Consider the following 19,068-nt stretch of genomic DNA (forward strand, 5'->3'; position numbering starts at 1 on the left):
TAAACATGGGGCTGCATGTGTCTTTACGTATCAATGTTTCTGAGTTTTGGGGATATATACCCAGTAGAGGGATTGCTGGGTCATAAGGTAGTTCTATTTTCAGTTTTTTGAGGAACCACCATACTTTCTTCCATAATGGTTGTACTACTTTACATTCCCACCAACAGTGTATGAGGGTTCCTTTTTCTCCACAGCCTCTCCAACATTTGCTATTACCTGACTTGCTAATAACAGCTAATCGAACAGGTGTGAGGTGGTATCTCATTGCTGTTTTGATTTGCATTTCTCTAATAGCTAAAGAAGATGAGCATCTTTTCATATATCTGTTGGCCATTTGTATTTCTTCCTGGGAGAAGTGTCTATTCATATCCTCTTCCCATTTTTTTATTGGATTGTTTGTTTGTTTGTTGTTGAGTTTTATGAGTTCTTTGTATATTTTGGATATTAGGCCCTTATCTGAGCTGTTGTTTGAAAATATCATTTCCCATTTAGTTGGCTTTCTGTTTATTTTGTTATCAGTTTCTCTTGCTGAGCAAAAACTTCTTAGTCTGATGTAGTCCCATTCATTAATTTTTGCCTTCACTTCTCTTGCCACTGGAGTCAAATTCATAAAATGCTCTTTAAAACCCAGGTCCATGAGTTGAGTACCTATGTCTTCTTCTATGTACTTAATTGTTTCAGGTCTTATGTTTAGATCTTTGATCCATTTTGAGTTAATTTTTGTACAGGGAGAAAGACTGTAGTCCAGTTTCATTCTTTTGCATGTGGCTTTCCAGTTTTCCCAGCACCATTTATTGAAGAGGCTTTCTTTTCTCCATTGTGTGTTGTTGGCCCCTTTATCAAAAATTATTTGACTATATATATGTGGTTTTATTTCTGGACTTTCTATTCTGTTCCATTGGTCTGAGTGTCTATTTTTCTGCCAATACCATGCTGTTTTGATTGTCGTGGCCCTATAATAGAGTTTGAAGTCAGGTATTGTTATGCCCCCAGCTTCATTCTTTTTCTTTAGGATTGCTTTGGCTATTTGGGGTTTTTTATAGTTCCATATAAATCTGATGATTTTTTGCTCTATTTCTTTAAAAAACGTCATTGGAAGTTTGATGGGAATTGCATTAAATTTGTATATTGCTTTGGGTAATATAGCCATCTTGATTATATTTATTCTTCCTAGCCAAGAACAAGGTATATTCTTCCATCTCATTATATCTTTTTCGATTTCCCTTAACAATGGTTTATAGTTTTCATTATATAAGTCCTTTACATTCTTTGTTATGTTTATTCCTAAGTATTTTATTTTTTTTGTTGCAATCGTGAAGGGGATTATTCTTTTGAGTTCCTTCTCAGTTGTTTCATTGTTGGCATATAGAAAGGCTATTGACTTCTGTATGTTAATTTTGTATCCTGCGACCTTACTGTATTGGCTTATTGTTTCTAGTAGTCTTTTTGTGGATTCTTTGGGGTTTTCAATGTATAGGATCATATCATCTGCAAAAAGTGATACCTTTACTTCTTCTTTTCCGATATGGATGCCTTTTATTTCTTTGTCTTGTCTGATTGCTGTGGCGAGAACCTCTAGTACCACATTAAATAAGAGTGGAGAGAGTGGACAACCCTGTCTTGTTCCTGATTTAAGGGGGAAAGCTTCAGTTTAGTGCCATTTAATATGATGTTAGCTGATGGTTTATCATATATGGCCTTTATCATGTTGAGATATTTTCCTTCTATACCCATTTTGTTGAGAGTCTTAAACATAAAATTGTGTTGTATTTTATCGAAAGCCTTTTCTGCATCTATTGATAAGATCATGTGGTTTTTGTTCTTTGTTTTGTTGATATGGTGTATTACGTTAACCGTTTTACGTATGTTGAACCATCCTTGAGATTCTGGGATGAATCCCACTTGATCATGATGTATTATTTTTTTAATATGTTGTTGTATTCGATTTGCTAGTATTTTGTTTAGTATTTTAGCATCTGTATTCATTAGAGATATTGGTCTGTAGTTTTCTTTTCTTGTGCCATCCTTGCCTGGTTTTGGGATGAGGGTTATGTTGGCCTCATAAAATGTGTTTGGAAGTATTGCTTCTTCTTCAATTTTTTGGAAGACTTTGAGTAGAATAGGAACCAAGTCTTCTTTGAATGTTTGATAAAATTCGCTGGTATAGCCGTCAGGGCCTGGACTTTTATTTTTGGGGAGGTTTTTAATGGTTTTCTCTATTTCTTCTCTACTGATAGGTCTGTTTAGGCTTTCTGCTTCTTCTTGACTCAGTCTAGGAAGGTTGTATTTTTCTAGGAATTTATCCATTTCTTCTAGGTTGTTGAATTTAGTGGCATAAAGTTTTTCATAGTATTCTACAATAATTCTTTGTATATCTACAGTGTCCGTGGTGATTTCTCCTCTTTCATTTTGGATTTTGTTTATATGAGTTCTTTCTCTTTTTTCCTTGGTAAGTCTTGCCAAGGGTTTGTCAATTTTGTTGATCTTTTCAAAGAACCAGCTCCTTGTTCTATTAATTTTTTCTATAGTTTTTCTGTTCTCTAATTCATTTATTTCTGCTCTGATTTTTATTATTTCCTTTCTTCGGCTGGTTTTGGGTTGTCTTTGTTCTTCTTTTTCTAGTTCCTTAAGGTGGGAAGTTAAGTGGTTCACTTGGGCTCTCTCTTGTTTGTTCATATATGCCTGAAGCGATATGAACTTCCCTCTTATCACTGCTTTTGCTGCATCCCATAGATTCTGATATGTCGTATTGTCATTTTCATTAGTCTGTATATATCTTTTGATCTCTGCACTTATTTCTTCTTTGACCCATTCATTTTTTAAAAGTATGTTGTTTAGTTTCCACATTTTTGTGGGATTTTTTTCCTCTTTTTTGCAGTTGAATTCTAGTTTCAAGGCTTTATGATCAGAAAATATGCTTGGTACAACTTCAATTTTTCTGAATTTGCTGATGTTGTTTTTGTGGCCCAACATATGGTCAATTCTTGAGAATGATCCATGTACACTGGAGAAAAATGTATACTCAGTCACTTTGGGATGAAATGTCCTGTAGATGTCTATCATATCCAGGTGCTCTAGTGTTTTGTTTAAGGCCACTATGTCTTTGTTGATTCTCTGTTTGGATGACCAATCTAGAGCCGTCAGCGGTGTATTGAGGTCTCCAAGTATGATTGTATTTTTGTCAGTTTTTGTTTTAAGATCAATAAGTAGCTGTCTTATATATTTTGGTGCTCCTTGGTTTGGTGCATATATATTAAGAATTGTTATGTCTTCTTGATTCAGTGTCCCCTTAGCCATTATGAAATGGCCATTTTTGTCTCTGAGTACTTTTCCTGTCTTGTAGTCAGCATTATCCGATATGAGTATTGCTACACCTGCTTTTTTTTGGATGTTATTTGCTTGGAGTATTGTTTTCCAGCCTTTCACTTTGAATTTGTTTTTATCCTTGTTACTTAGATGAGTTTCCTGTAGGCAGCATACAGTTGGATTTTCTTTTTTAATCCATTCTGCTACTCTGTGCCTTTTTATTGGTGAGTTTAATCCGTTTACATTTAGTGTAATTATTGATACTTGTGAGTTCCCTATTGCCATTTTATATCTTGCTTTCTGTTAGTTTCGTGTCTTGTTTGATCCTTCTCTTTCGTTTTTCTATCTTTTGTTTTTATTTGGTTGTATTCCATACATCTTTCCTCTGTTGCTATCTTTTTTATCTCATGTGCTTCTGTGGTGGTTTTTTCAATGGTGGTTACCTTTGAGTAATGAAAAGGGTCCCTACCCTGTTCATTGTAGCGAACTATTTTGTGAGTACTTTTGCACTCCATCGTCCTTTGCTACTGTTAATCTCCGTCTTCTCCCCCTCTTTCTTTTTGTTGTTGTCACAGTTTAAATTTGGTTTTATTGTGTTCTTCTTGGAGCTTTTACTTGTGGCTCTGTTTTTTTTTGTTCTTTGTATCTGATTGGAGAACCCCCTTTAGTAATTCCTGGAGTGGGGGTTTTCTGATGATAAATTCCCTCATCTTTTCTGTATCTGTGAATGTTTTTATTTCTCCTTCGTATTTGAAGGATAGCTTTGATGGGTATAGTATTCGTGGCTGAAAGTTCCTCTCTTTCAGGACTTTAAATATTGGGGTCCACTCTCTTCTAGCTTGTAGAGTTTCTGCTGAGAAATCTGATGATAATCTAATGGGCCTTCCTTTATATGTTGTATTCTTCTTTTCCCTGGCTGCCTTGAGAATTTTTTCTTTGCTGTTGGTTTGTGTCAATTTCATTATGATATGCCTTGGAGTAGGTTTGTTGGGGTTAAGAAAACTTGGAGTTCTGTTTGCTTCTTGAACTTGAGGCTTTAGTTCTTTCCACAGGCTTGGGAAGTTCTCATCTATTATTTGTTTGAGTATGTTCTCCATTCCATTTTCTCTCTCTTCTCCCTCTGATATACCTATTATTCTTATGTTATTCTTTTTGATGGAGTCAGATAATTCTTGTAGGGCTATCTCATTTTTTTAAATTTTTGAGTCTCTTTCTTCTTCTCTCTGTTGTGCCTCAAGTTGCTTGTCTTCTATTTCACTAATCCTGTCTTCTATCTGACCTGTTCTATTAGCTAAGCTTGTTACTTCGTTTTTCAGCTCGTGAATTGAGTTTTTCATCTCTGTTTGATTTGTTTTTATAGTTTCAATTTCCTTGGACATATATTCTTTGTGTTCATTGAGTTGTTTTCTGAGCTCCCTATATTGCCTTTCTGTGTTTTCTTGTATATCTCGGAGGATTTTTAGGATTTCTATCTTGAATTCTCTGTCATTTAGCTCCAAGGTTTCCAATATATTAAATTTTTTCTCCATAGATTTTTCCTCATCTAGCTGTGTTACCTCTCTTTCTTTTGTATCCATGATATTCGATTTTCTCTTCCTTAATGGCATCTGAGGGTGGTTTTGTTGATAGTATTAATGAGATTTAATAAAGAATAAAAAGTTAAAAAAAATAAAAAATAAATAAAAAATCGAAAAGAGTTGTTTTTTTTAAAAAAAATTAATAATGAAATAAAGAAAAATAAAATAAAATAAAAATTTTTTAAAAAAGGAAATTATTCCCCCCCTCCTTTTTTCCTCTCCTCTCCTCTCCCCTCTTTCTTGAGAAAATCTTGTGGTGGACTGTGAGTTATAACAAACAATGCCTGTGATGGAGGGCCTGAATTGGGGAAAAGTAATAAAGGGGCAAAAAAGAAAAAAAGAAAAAAAAAAAGAGCGTATGGACCCACAAAAAGCAAATAAGGAAAAAATTTGGGTCAAGAATAAAATGATTTGCTTTTAGGTGTTGGTTGTCTAATAGTTATGATGAGAGGAATAAGAGGAAAACGGAAAAATGGGGGGACAAATTAAAAACTTACTATTGTATTTAGTGGAACAAGAACTAGATAATATGGAGAGCCAGGGATGGGAGCACTGCTAGTGAGTTAAAAAGGTAAAGTAAAAACCCCCCAAAATGCCACAAACATAGGTTTGAGTCCCAGATAAGATAATTTGTTTGTTATTGAGGTTTGAATGAGAGGAGATGTAAAGGAGAAAGGAAGAAACTAATATAGAGGGAGAAAAGAAAGAGAGAGAGAGAAAAAAAAGAGGGAACCACTAAAAGAAGAAAAAAGAAAGGAGAGAGAGAGAAAGAGTTAAGGGTTTTGGAGTGCAACCCTCATAGAGAGAAAGGAAGAGAAGAGAAAAGATAATGGGAGATATAACACTTATGGGTAGTGTAGTTCAAGGAGAGGAGAGAGTAAGACCAGTAGAGAGTTAATCGGCCAAATTGGAGGAAGAAAAAAAAAGTATCAAGAATGAAGATAAGAGAAACAAACGAACAAATATAATAAAATGTGATAGGTTATAAAGTCTGCAGATTATTCTTGATTTTGAGAGGTTATCTTCTTGCTTTTTCTTTTCTCTCCCTCTTCCTGGTCGGTGACTCTGTACCCCGGGTTCTGCCCCTTTGGCACGCTCAGGTAGAGGCTTGCAGTTGATAAGTCTCTATGGCAATGTCATGTATTGTGCTTTAGTCTCGTGGGAGTCGAGGCTCATTAGCATTTATAGGCTCCGACAGTGAGAGAGTCCGTGTTCCTGGAGCCTTTCTCCTAGTCTTTCCTTCCTCAATTAGTAGCCTGATAATCCAGCTATGGGGTTGCTGCTGCCTCTGCCTGGATAGTAAGAGGCTCAAAGAGCTGGCAACTCCCCACTCTATTTCCACTCAGCACAGGGCTCTGGGTAAGGCTCAGTCAGTCAGAGCTGCTAGCATAATCAGGCGGGCTTTCCGCCCACTCAAAGACCACTGGCTCTGCTACTCTGTCCGGTAACACAAGCGGGCGCCCACTTCTGGGGGGCGCTTGGAGGAAACTCTCACTCACTGCGACCAGGATATCCAGCCAGCAGTCTCACGCTCTGAGTGAAACCCCCAACCGCAGGGAAAAGTTGCAGCGTTGGAATTGAGTCTCGCTCCGTCCCCGTGCGCGGCTTTTGCAAGGCGCTGGGGCGGCTCGAGATTCCGCTTTGGCCCACACAAAGGCCCCTGACTCTGTCCCTCTCTGCGATAACACGGGCGCGCACTGCGGAGGCACTCGGAGGAATCGCTCACTCCTTATCTGCGTGCGCACACCAGGATATGAGGCCGGCCGCGGTTCCCTCTGAGTGAAACCCTCACCAGCACGGAAAATCTCCACCGTTGGAAGTAGTTCTCACTCCCTCCCATGCGTGGCTTTCCCAGGGCGCTGGGGCTGCCCAGAGACTCTGTCCTCGGCCCACAGAAAGGCCTCTGACCCTGCCTCTCCGTGGGGCAACACGGGCACCCACTCTCGGGGCCTAGGAAGAAATTCTCGCCCACTAACTGCGCACCGACCAGGAGACCGGGTAAAATGGCCGCTCCGCTTTTCTTTCTTTGTTTGGGTTTGGCGCGAGTGTTAGCTTGTATTGCCCGGGTTGCCACAGGATCAGATTTTCCTCGGCTTGGATCTGTATGCCACAGCCTGGTTCGGCCGTTTGTGCCGCGGCGGCCTGGATCTATTCACCCCCTTTGCCCACCTCAGTTTCTATATTCACAGTTACCAGAGAAAGCCGCTCTGTTTAGGTTAGTGAGGAAGGCGGAGCATTTCTTACTCCCTTTTTCCTTCGGGGTTTGGTTATATATTTAGCCAATTTTTCACTCAATCATACCTTTGGGTGTATTGCGAAGCATCTGGAAGCTCCAAGTATAGGTTTTTCTGTTTCTGGTTGAAGATCTTGTTGAGTTTTGGGGGAGATTTATCGGTATCGCTTCCTACCCCACCATTACTCTGACGTCATCCGTACCAAAGTTTTTTAATCCACTCGTCCTCTGACGGACACTTGGGCTGTTTCCAGATCTTCGCTATTGTGAACAATGCTGCCACAAACATGCGGGTGCATTTCTCCTTTTCGAGCCGTTCTATGGTGTCCTTGGGGTATATTCCTAAAAGTGGGATAGCTGGGTCAAAAGGCGGTTCGATTTTCAGTTTTTTGAGGAATCTCCATACTGTTTTCCACAGTGGCTGCACCAGTCTGCATTCCCACCAGCAGTGCAGGAGGGTCCCCTTTTCTCCACATCCTTGCCAGCACTTATTCTGTGTTGTTTTGTTGATAAGCGCCATTCTGACTGGTGTAAGGTGATATCTCATTGTGGTTTTAATTTGCATTTCTCTAATGATTAGTGATGTTGAACATTTTTTCATATGCCTATTGGCCATCTGTATGTCCTCTTTGGAGAAGTGTCTATTCATCTCTTTTGCCCATTTTTGGATTGGGTTGTTTGTCTTCCTGGTGTTGAGTTTTACAAGTTCTTTATAAATTTTGGTTATTAACCCCTTATCAGACGTATTGTCAAATATGTTCTCCCATTGTTCAGTTTGTCTTTTTATTCTGTTCTTGTTGTCTTTAGCTGTGCAAAAGCTTTTTAGTTTGATAAAGTCCCATTTGTTTATCCTGTCTTTTATTTCACTTCCCTGTGGAGATAAATCAGCAAATATATTGCTCCGAGAGATGTCCGAGAGCTTACTGCCTATGTTTTCTTCTAAGATGCTTATGGTTTCACGGCCTACATTCAAATCTTTTATCCATTTTGAGTTTATTTTTGTGAGTAGTGTAAGCTGGTGATCTAGTTTCATTTTTTTGCAGGTAGCTGTCCAATTTTCCCAACACCATTTGTTAAAGAGGCTGTCTACTCCATTGTATTTCCTTACCTCCTTTGTCAAATATCAGTTGTCCATAGAACTGTGGGTTTATTTCTGGGTTCTCTGTTCTGTTCCATTGATCTATATGCCTGTTCTTATGCCAGTACCAGGCTGTTTTGAGTACAATGGCCTTGTAGTATAACTTGATATCAGGAAGTGTGATACCTCCCACTTTATTCTTCTTTTTTAAGATTGCTGAGGCTATTCGTGTCCTTTTTTGGTTCCATATAAATTTTTGGAATATGTGTTCTATATCTTTGAAGTATGTCATTGGTATTTTAATTGGTATTGCATTGAATTTATAAATTGCTTTGGGTAATATAGACATTTTAATGATGTTTATTCTTCCTAACCATGAGCACGGTATATGCTTCCACTTGTTAGTATCTTCCTTGATTTCTTTTATCAATGTTTTGTAATTTTCCGAGTACAAGTCTTTAGTCTCCTTGGTTAAGTTTACTCCTAGGTACTTTATTTTTTTGGTTGTAATTGTGAAGGGGATTGTTTCCTTAATTTCTCTTTCTGACTGTTCATTGTTGGTGTATAAAAATGCTTCTGATTTCTGAGTATTGATTTTATATCCTGCCACTTTGCTGAATTTATTTATCAGGTCCAGTAATTTTTTGACTTATTACAATTTTTAAAAAGAATCAAAACATCATATTTATTGTGTACAAGTTGAAGTACTTCACATATTCTGAGCTCAAGTTGTAGAATTTTTATTTTGTAAAACTAAATATATCATTAAAGCTATAACAAGAAAGCAGTTGTATACATTGCTACATCCAATGATAGTGAAGTATTAGCAAAAGATTGATGACATAAAGCACAGGAAGCAAATGAGCATTGAGTCAAGAGATAATTTTAAAGCCTGTGCTTATGTAAAGTGCTGCTCCTCCCACTGCTCTAGCCAGGCTGCCTGCTGCAGCTGGGACATTAATGGAAATGGGAGAACGGGTGTATATCAGCCATGACAATAAGCATGTGCTCATTTTTCCCGAGTCTTTAAAAAGTCAGACTTAACCTAAAGGATTTTAAACAAGAAATATGAAAATCAAGACCTGAACCTAAAAAAGAGCTAATATACTTGGCTGCTCTTTTCTACTCCACATCTGCTCATTTTTGATGAAATATGTGTTCATGAAAAAATAATGGGTGTATTTATTATAGACCGATGCTCAGATTCTGTTTAATGATAGAATCATAAGAACAGGTGGAATATCTAGGAGAAAAGGATGGTTAAATATGTGATACAGAATTAGTACATATTCTATGAGATAAACAACATGGTAAGGGAGTGGTAATTCTGAAATTTATTTTCAAAGTTATTTTAATAAAAATTGTTTAGGGTTTGGGGATGATGGGTTTTGCCTGAGTCACGAACTGGTCTTGGCCCTTGGCTAGAAGATACTCAAACACAAAACAAAACAAAGCAAGAATGATGGCGAAATTAAAGAAAATAAAATGAAAACAAAGTTTATATATCAACTCTTGCTCATAGGATTATGAATTTTGGACTTCACCATTCCCTTATGAAAGAATGTACCAAAAAGTTACACTACAACTATTTATTTAAGAGCCTCATTATAAAGCAGGCTTACTCATAAGTGGTGTGACTCTAAAGGCAATTTAATGAGCCTTGTATTTTGGCTTAAAAACAATGATCTGACACTGTTTTTTTTTAACAGAAAATAAGCACTTTGAGAAAATTGAGAAAACTATATATTGGAATTTCTTTAAAAAAATGACTGCTACCCCACTGAAGAGTCAATCTGAGAAACCTAGTTGATACTTAATGCATTTTCATGCATTTGGTGATGGGAAAGGTAGCGATCTGTTCCATCCTTTATAGATGGAGTCAAGTTAGTCATATTATTTGGATTAGGACTTTCAATTTCAGTACAAGTTCACAGCTATGTAAATTCATAAGAAATGAAGTTGGGAGATAACAAAGGTGAATTCAAGAATTTATTTAGAGCAGAAAAGTCAGCACATATAAATGTGAGTGACTCAAAAAGCAGAATAGAGATCGGGAAAGAAACGGCTTTCATTCAGTTGCAAAGAACATGAAAGATAATATCTTCCATTCTCCTTCCAAATTCCATCAAACAAATCCAAAGTATTCTTGAGGCATTGGTGATATTGAGAACTATTCAATCACCAAGGAGTCAGGTTAAGAAGGCTCTATGTTACCTCCTGCTTTCAAAAGTTCTTAGCACTTCTGTTTGCCTTAAACTAGAAAAGCACTGCAGCAATGGACTCCTTCCGTCAGGTACTAAAGAATCAAAGGATAAGACAGATGACCAATTAGGTCTATTTCGCTCAATTTCTGGGAGTATCATGTTGGTTGATTTAAAAAAACAACAACACTAAAATCATGTCATTTACACCCATGATCTTAGTCAAAAGAAAAAATTATTATTCTCCACCTTATTGTTCTTGGTGTATTTTTTGTTGCTTTCTCCTGTATATTTGATTTCTAGGAAAAAAATAAATCATTTAACTGTATATTTTACCTGTATTTCCAGTGAATAATATCAACTGTTTAAGAGTTTATTAAAAGATAAGCACTGTGCTAACTGCTTTACATATATTATCTCAGTTAACCTCTACATCTTTATGGAGCAGATACTACTACAACCTCTATTTTAAGATGAAGAGTGTGGGATTTACAAAGGGTAAGTCACTTGCCTAAGGTCATACATAGGTCTAGTAAATAGCATGGCCAATCTTCAAACCCAAAGAACCTGGCTCTAGAGACTGACTTTTTAACCACTTTGATAACTTAATTCTTTTCCTAGTGTGTGTGTGTGTGTGTGTATATATATATATATATATTGCCATAAAAGTGTTCTTGAAAGATTATTCACAAATAGGTCACAATTAAAGAAACATGCTAATTCCCTCAACCGTTCTCCAGGCCAACTAAAGGATGCTTAAAAAACAAGCAAGCAAACAAAAAGTCTATCTAATAATAGCAAAATTTCAGCAAATTTATATCAAATATGGGATTGATATGGCAAAAATTTACTGAGAGTTTGGTAGCTATACAGATTACTTAGCAGTAGAAATATGGTGCAAAAATGTACATATATTTGCAAATGTGGTTTTCCACTGATTTGGCTCAATAGATTTGTATCTAGTTTCACTCCATTACTCTAAAAGCAAAATGGTGCCTGATGATCTAGTCCATAAACTAATGTGCTAGTCTTTGTTATATATATACTACATTCTTAGAATTTGGATCCTAATGAATTAGAAGCAAAACATTTACTCAAATAGATGTTACTACAGATGCGCTTGTCGAATGACTTCTGCAAATTTAATTTGAAGAAGTCAAGAGTTCTGCTTGAGCAAGTCTACCAGAGACTGTCATCATTCAATGTGTCTATCAGAATTAAAAGATGAAAAATGTCCTCATTTGTAGGTGAAAATGTGGGAAGCATTCAACAATAACTTAGATCACTGCTTAAGCATAGATAAATTGGCATGGTATAGAAAGAAAAGAATTTAGACATTGGAGTTAGACATCTTGATTCTAATCATTGCCCATCACTTAGTAGCTACTTGACCTTGGGTTAGACATGTAGCCTGAATCTCAGTTTCTTCTGTACATCTAATAGTGATGATGCCTTTATTCATGTGGCTGCTATGAAACTTTAAAATTATATGAAAAGCATCTACCAGTGGTTGGCAAACCGCGGCTCGTGAGCCACATGCGGCTCTTTGGCCCCTGGAGGGTGGCTCTTCCACAAAATACTAAGTGCGGGCACTACTACTTCAATAAGGAATGTACTACCTATATAGTTTAAGTTTAAAAAATGTGGCTCTCAAAAGAAATTTCAATCATTGTATATATATTTGGCTGTGTTGACTAATGAGTTTGCCAACCACTGATCTATACAGTCCTTGGCCTATGGCAGGGACCCAAAATATAAATATAATTGCTATTTCTGAGCTAGTTATCGGAGTTTCCATAGTCCATGTTGACATCAGAGCCCTTTGTTGGAGGATATTTACTATACCAAATTTATATTCAATGTATGAATAAATTGGCAATTGCTACTCATATGTTTACCATACAAAAAAGAGAACAATTTATTTGATAAATAACTACAACATAAATTGTGTTATTTCTATTTACAGACTGAAGAAATGTGATTTCAGTCATTCAGTCATCTTCTGAAGAATACTGAAATTTCAAAAAATGGTTTTTCTAAAGATACAGGTTACAAAGAACTGTGACATCTAGACTTAGTGCACTTGTTAGAATAATCCCAGGGGCTTAATGGAAGTTCTATAGCTTTCCCACATTGCATATCTGTTATCTATTGGTGGATGGGCGAACGCCTTTGCTAAGAGTAGTCATTTGGAGATCCAGGCTGAGAGAGTAGCAAACCAATATTTTACACATTATCAACCATAGTGCCACAGGAAACAATAGAATTCTTGAGGATGTGGCACTAGATGTAGCTATGTGCTCAAAGAGGTGACATTTATCTCTTTCATTCACAACTCACTGGCCATACCCCACTGCAAGACTATCAAATGTGCAATTCTACTTTGTAACAGAAAGAAAGAGACCTTGGCCATTTTGATGAGCAGCTAGTTGACTATCCTCATTAGGAAGCAGAATTCTAGGAGTTAGAGCTCAAGTTTAGCAAAATGGCATTGTTTCCTATTCATCTTCCTAGAAAATACAGGCAAGTCCACAAGACAATGGGTAAAGGACCAAATGATACCTGGTAGCCAAAGAAATTGTTGCCTATCAACAGGTATGTCTTGCATACAGTAGTAAACAGACCACTAAATGCATAGCTAAAAAAATCCATTTGCATCATGGACCAACAAATCTAAACTTTACCGTCATTAGGTGTGAACTACCTACTTTTGCTTGGCAATATAAAAAACTAGAAAAATGTAGGCCAGGCAATCACTGGTTGGATACATTATTTATGTACAAGAAAAATGATAATGACTCTATATAATCTATCAGATAAAAGATCAAGTTAAACAAACTATAAATATTTAACTTCACATTATACATCAGCTTTACCAGCAATATCTATAAATTATGTATGATGCTGAAAGATAAGAATGACCTTAGAGTTATGTCCAATGAAACCAACTACTATTTGAGTTAGACATGTGAATCTATGGTAGTAAGCATAATTTCCAGGCAAATTAAAGTGAAAGATTAACAAAAGAAGTAACAGTAAGCTATAAAGTTTTATAGCGATAAAACCACTAAAACTCTGATGCTTCAAGTTGAGAAAACTTAGTTAGCTCTCTTTCTCTCTTCCTTGTGTTCTCTCTCTTGGCTGCACATGAGATGCATCTGAGGAACCTAAATGCTGAGGCCTGGCCCTACCCCAAGAGATTCTGATTTAATCGACTTAGTAGAATGGAGCCCAGGAATTGCTGTTTCTGTAGCTACTGTTTTATAAAGCTCTCTAGTGCATATCCTGGCTTAAGAAATGCTAAACTAAGTCACATAGAAATCTTTCAACCTGAAAACTAAACTTGCAACTAATGAGTCCTGCAGACATGTACCAACTAAATACAAAAGAAATATTTTGTGCCAATAGGGAAAGAATTTTATTTCATGCATCAACTCAAAAAATAAATAGCCTTCTAGTACACGTTCATGTCTATTTTATCTGAGTAAGTATCACAGCAATACGTATTTTAAGTACATACTTTTAAAAGAATCAAGATTTTATTTTTTAAAGGGAGGGGGAACTTCAGCTTTTATTATAGCTGATTTTATAGTAAGTGAAAAAATAATGTATGAATAAACCAATATAAATTACAAGTATGCAATCTAAATAGTGCCTTCAACTTTTTTCTAAAGTATATCACAGTGTATCTATGAGTAGTTTTACTTATTGGAGAAAATCCAATCATCTGTATAAATAGACTATGACAGAGTTATTTTGCACTTTCAACAATAAAATTACTAATTAGGTGGACCTGTAAACTTATCAACCAAAGAGAATTAACTATTCAAAAAAAAGTAGACATACATGAAATAAAAGAATTAAATATTTTTTATAGTCTGAACCTAAAAATATTTCCTTTGCTTATAAATGCGTATGATGTCTTTCTAGAGGAGCTTATTTCTCTCCCACCTTAACATATACTTCAAAATACATATAGTCCATATTTAGTAAAAATTCTGAAATATTATTTAATCATTTGTTAAAATAAGCTTATACATATAAGGAAAAATGATGTTGAAATAATGTATGAAGTAAGATTTATACTGCATAAGTCAGTAAGAGTTACATATGCCTATCATTTTTTGTCTAGTTTTAGAAAAAGATGAGATAACTTGTGCAATGTACATCTCTTCTCTGCCTCTTCTAGAAAAATCTTTAAGAAAGTCTATATTGCATACTATATACTATTTTTGGGGTAAGTGATCTTTATGGGCGAAGGGGGTATGAATTTAATAGCTGGATCAGTGTGGTACAGTATAGCATCAGCATTTGTGGATATTGCAGCTCCCGAGTAAAGAGGACCATGGAGGATTAAATCCCTGTCTAGGCAATAGTAGTAAACTACAGGCTCAAGTCAAGGCTATCTCCGTCTCCAAGGGACAGGGAAATCCCACTATCCCTAGGTAATACATAGTGTGGAATTATTCATTTTCAACAAATTTCTCATATGTCTTTTTGTTGTTGTTTTTGTTTTTTTTTAAATTTTTTTTTATTTATTCATTTTAGAGAGGAGAGGGAGAGTCAGAGAGAGAGAGAGGAGAGACAGAGAGAGAGAGAGAAGGGGGGGAGAAGCTGGAAGCATCAACTCCCATATGTGCCTTGACCAAGCAAGCCCAGGATTTCGAACCGGCGACCTCAACATTTCCAGGTCCACGCTTTATCCACTGCGCCACCACAGGTCAGGCCTTGTTGTTGTTTTTTAACCATTTTTCTACCTTGGTTATCTCTAAGTCCTGACTGCCTAGCTTTCTGTTTCTTGAGTAGAGCGGGTCAAGGAGAAGTCAATCACCTGTTCGCCCTCCAGTCTGACAGGGATCTCAGGTAGCCAGGAGGGGGAACCTGCACACAGGCAGTCTGGCATGTGCCAGCTGAATCGAGGAAAAAGGGAACTGAAACTTCAGCCTTGAAAATAGAGACCCGCAGAAGGCACCCCTCTTCTACCAGCTCCAAGGGAACAAGCAAAGAAAAAGACAGACAAGAAAATAACGAGTCTGAGCCAAGAGCAGAGCGTGTAGGTAGGGACCCTGAATGACAACAGAGGAGACAGCCTGCCCCAGAGCTGGTGGGCACCCAGTGAGTTTTCCACCCAGAGCACCTGGCTACTTGGGAAACTGGGGAAAGGAAGAGCAGAAACAAACACTTTATTTATTTATTTTCCTGGTCTCCTCCTTTGGTTAATTTAAGCAACCATGAATTCCTGGTCTTTGCAAGAATTTCTAAGTCTGCTTTAATGCTTTCATAAGGTTAAAAACTTATGGGCCCTGGCTAGGTAGCTCAGTTTGTTAGAGCATTGTCCCAAAACACCAAGGTTGAAGTCTGATCCCTGGTCAGAGCACATATGAGAAGCAACCGATGAATGGACAACTAAATAGAACAGTAAATGAATACTTCTCTCTATCAAATCAATCAATTAAAAAACAACTTATAGCTACTAATTCTTGTGTTTGGCTTTGTTTTGCATTAGATTTTTTTTTTTCTTGTCCCCGGGATTAATGGTATGCTTATACCAGACTACTCAAATTAATCATGACAGGAGTCAAATCTCAATTTTAAAATGCACTTTGATTTTTTTTTTTACTTATATTTAAATATAATTTTTAAAAAATGCTCCACTCTTTTCCACATTGTCAAATATCTAAAATTCTAAGGTCTGCTCATGAGAAGCTAGGAGGTTCCCCATGCTTCAGAAAAGGGGCAGCGGCCCAGAAGGGAGCGCACTCCGTCCTGTCTCCCAAGGTTGGCAGCGGAAGTGCCTAGGCACACAGCCAGAATGTCAGAGCGGAGAAGGTGCCTCTTATGTCCTGTCTTTCAAGGTTGGCAGTGGAAGTGCCCAGGCACACATCCAGAATGTCAGAGTGGAGAAGGCGCCTCTTATCAAGATGCCTGGCTTACAACTACCATGAAATGAATATAAGTGATGTTATTCCACACTTCAATAAAACAGCCTTTCCTTCCAGCTGCTTTCAAGCTGAAAGGAACAAAGATACTGTTTATGCCAAAGATAGAGTAAAAAGCCCATTAAAAATATTTTTCCCATTGATTAAAGAAAAAGAGAAGGGAAGAGAGAGTGAGAGAAGCATCAGCTCATTGGTCCACTTAGTTGTTCCATTTAGTTGTGAACTCACGGATTGCTTCTCGTATGTGCCTTGTCAGGGATTGAACCCGTGACTTCAGTGCGCAGGAATGATACTTTATCCACAAAGCCATCTAGCCAGGGCCTACAAACCCATTTTAAAATACATCTAATTTCCATAGATTTACTTATACTGTGGACTAAATGGCATGCCTTAAATGCACATACACTGACATGTACATTTGAATATATAAACTCACTATAAAATAGAAACCATCCTAACTGAGTCAAAGGAGTCCACATCTGACATCTACTCTTCATTCAGATTTCTAAAGAAAGCATGATTCATAGAGGAAATGTTTTAATAGCAGACTATATACAGAGATAACTGAGTTAATTTATAATGATTAAACCAAGCCCATGGAAAGTTTACCTCTTCTCATCAACCAGGGAGTACAGTCAATACATTAGCTGTAGTGTGTGATTTAAAGTTTAAAAAGAATCAAAAAGATACTAAAGAAGTTAGTGTAATGAAATATTCCATTTGAAATGTGAAAATCTGGTTGTATTCTATAATTAATTTTTCCTATAGCTAGGGTGACAACTTAAGAGTCTTTTTAAGAGACTGAAAAATTACCAAATTGATAATTCTTAAAATAGTTTCAAAAGGCAATTATGTGAAGTCCTCAATTGATTTATATTATATTGCCTCAGAAAAATAAAATTTGAGAGTACTCTATGACTATTTTTATATGCATACTTCCTTTTGAAAAACTGCTTTAAAAATAAAAATGTGAGTTTAATCTAAGAGTATATACTATTTATTTATATAAAAGTAAATAATTATATATCTTTGAGGATCTAAGATAAAATGGACACAATTAAAAACAAGTGCAGGAAGAAGAAAGTTTTGATGTTACTCTACATACCTTTAATGTGATACTGTAATGTTCAACAAATGTTGCATTTATCCATGATCTTGAATGAGGATCACCCAGGAATTCTATGTGATACTGTTCAACATTTCCATCCACGTCATAGGTCACATATTTCCCTTTAAAAGGATCGGGGCAAAGTATCCCTGGCCAACTTTGAAAGAAAATTATTTTTAATTATTTTGATGCTTTAAAAAAGGCAAACAACAAAACATCTGTCATAATCATATATCAAACTTTCTTCTTTGAATTTTAATAACTAATCAAAAAAACTTTAAATATACTCTTACTTGTATATTTTAAAAGCAGAATATTCATTTGATACAAGTAATCAGTTGTATTTTTGTAGATATAGAAAGCTTAGAAATAGTCACATATTTAAGACACACATAAGATATAAGAAGAAAGAATTACAAGACAAGAGAATGATCTCCAGGGCCTATAAGAGATATTTAGGTACTACTAATAGGAACAATAAGAGGAAAAAATCCTAAGATTCATGGCAGAGTTGAATCAACGCTAATCAATCAGAATGATTAATTCCTAAAATGTGAACCCATTGACAGGGCTTCTGATGAGTAGGAAAGAGCTGGCATTTCCTGAGCCAGCTGCCAAAAGAGGACCGGCAGCTCAGGCTGTGATAGATAACACTGGAGGTTATAACTACTGTGGGAAAAGCAGGCATAGAGCTCAGCAATTCAAGAGTGTCTCTTTTCCCCGCTATCTGCTCTACTGGCAGGTGACCAAACGCTAAAAATCCTCAGTGCTGGAAATAAAATTTATCCTTTACTAAAAATAAATCTCGGCCTAGCCTGTGGTGGTGCAGTAGATGGAGCATTGACCTGGAACACTGAGGTCACTGGTTCAAAACTTGGGCTTGCCTGGTCAAGGCACATATGACAGGCAACAAGCAAGCAATGAACAGCCAAAGTGAAGCAACTATACTTCTCGCTCCCCTTCCCCCCATGCTCTCTGTAAAATCAATTAATAATATCTTTAAAAATAATAAATAAAAAATAAAAGTAAATATTTAGGGGTGTGTTTCTGTATGACAAACCTCTAGAAATTCCTTGTAATGTTTTATTTTTTCATTTGGCAATTAAGTTTTAACTAGTTTACCAGCTTATCAAACATGAAGGAACAAGCGGGTCTTTCAACCTAATAAACAGTATTTTAAAAGAACCAAACTGATTAAGCATTATATCTGCTTAAACTTTTTGTAAAAGATAAGGGGCTCATGTGTAATACTATTGATTAATACATCACAGCAATTTTTAAAAGCATTATCGCCAAGCAATATCGAATTACATACAGCAACTACTCCATTCATTGTCAAAAGCTGCAGGATTTCTAACACTTAAGACTTGAAAGAAATATTTTGCAATTATGCATAAGATGAGCTGCTACTTTTCTGACACAAACTGTGATATAACTGATTTTTATATCAAACCTATTTTTCCCAAGAGTATTCAATTTAAATTATTATGCTATACAATATAAATAGAGATGACTCCTAAAAATAATTAGATGCCAATAAAAGAAAAAAAAAGCTTCTGTTCATTATTTAAAACATGTTATATTATAGAAAATATTGCATGTTGATTTAACGGTGAATTATGCAAA

General features: G+C 36.3%; 1 protein-coding gene across 4 annotated transcripts in view; it reads right to left on the reverse strand.

The window, feature by feature from the left end:
• Positions 1-19,068, reverse strand: part of ZCWPW2 (zinc finger CW-type and PWWP domain containing 2) — a 132,088-nt gene that overhangs the window by 76,399 nt on the left and 36,621 nt on the right. For all 4 annotated transcript variants that reach the window (XM_066245093.1, XM_066245092.1, XM_066245094.1 and 1 more), the window contains exon 3: positions 17,440-17,599. In XM_066245093.1, the coding sequence (XP_066101190.1) occupies positions 17,440-17,599 (160 nt within the window). The remainder of the gene's footprint in view (positions 1-17,439; positions 17,600-19,068) is intronic.

Source organism: Saccopteryx bilineata, chromosome 10, assembly GCF_036850765.1.
Source record: "Saccopteryx bilineata isolate mSacBil1 chromosome 10, mSacBil1_pri_phased_curated, whole genome shotgun sequence".
Taxonomy (NCBI): domain Eukaryota; kingdom Metazoa; phylum Chordata; class Mammalia; order Chiroptera; family Emballonuridae; genus Saccopteryx; species Saccopteryx bilineata.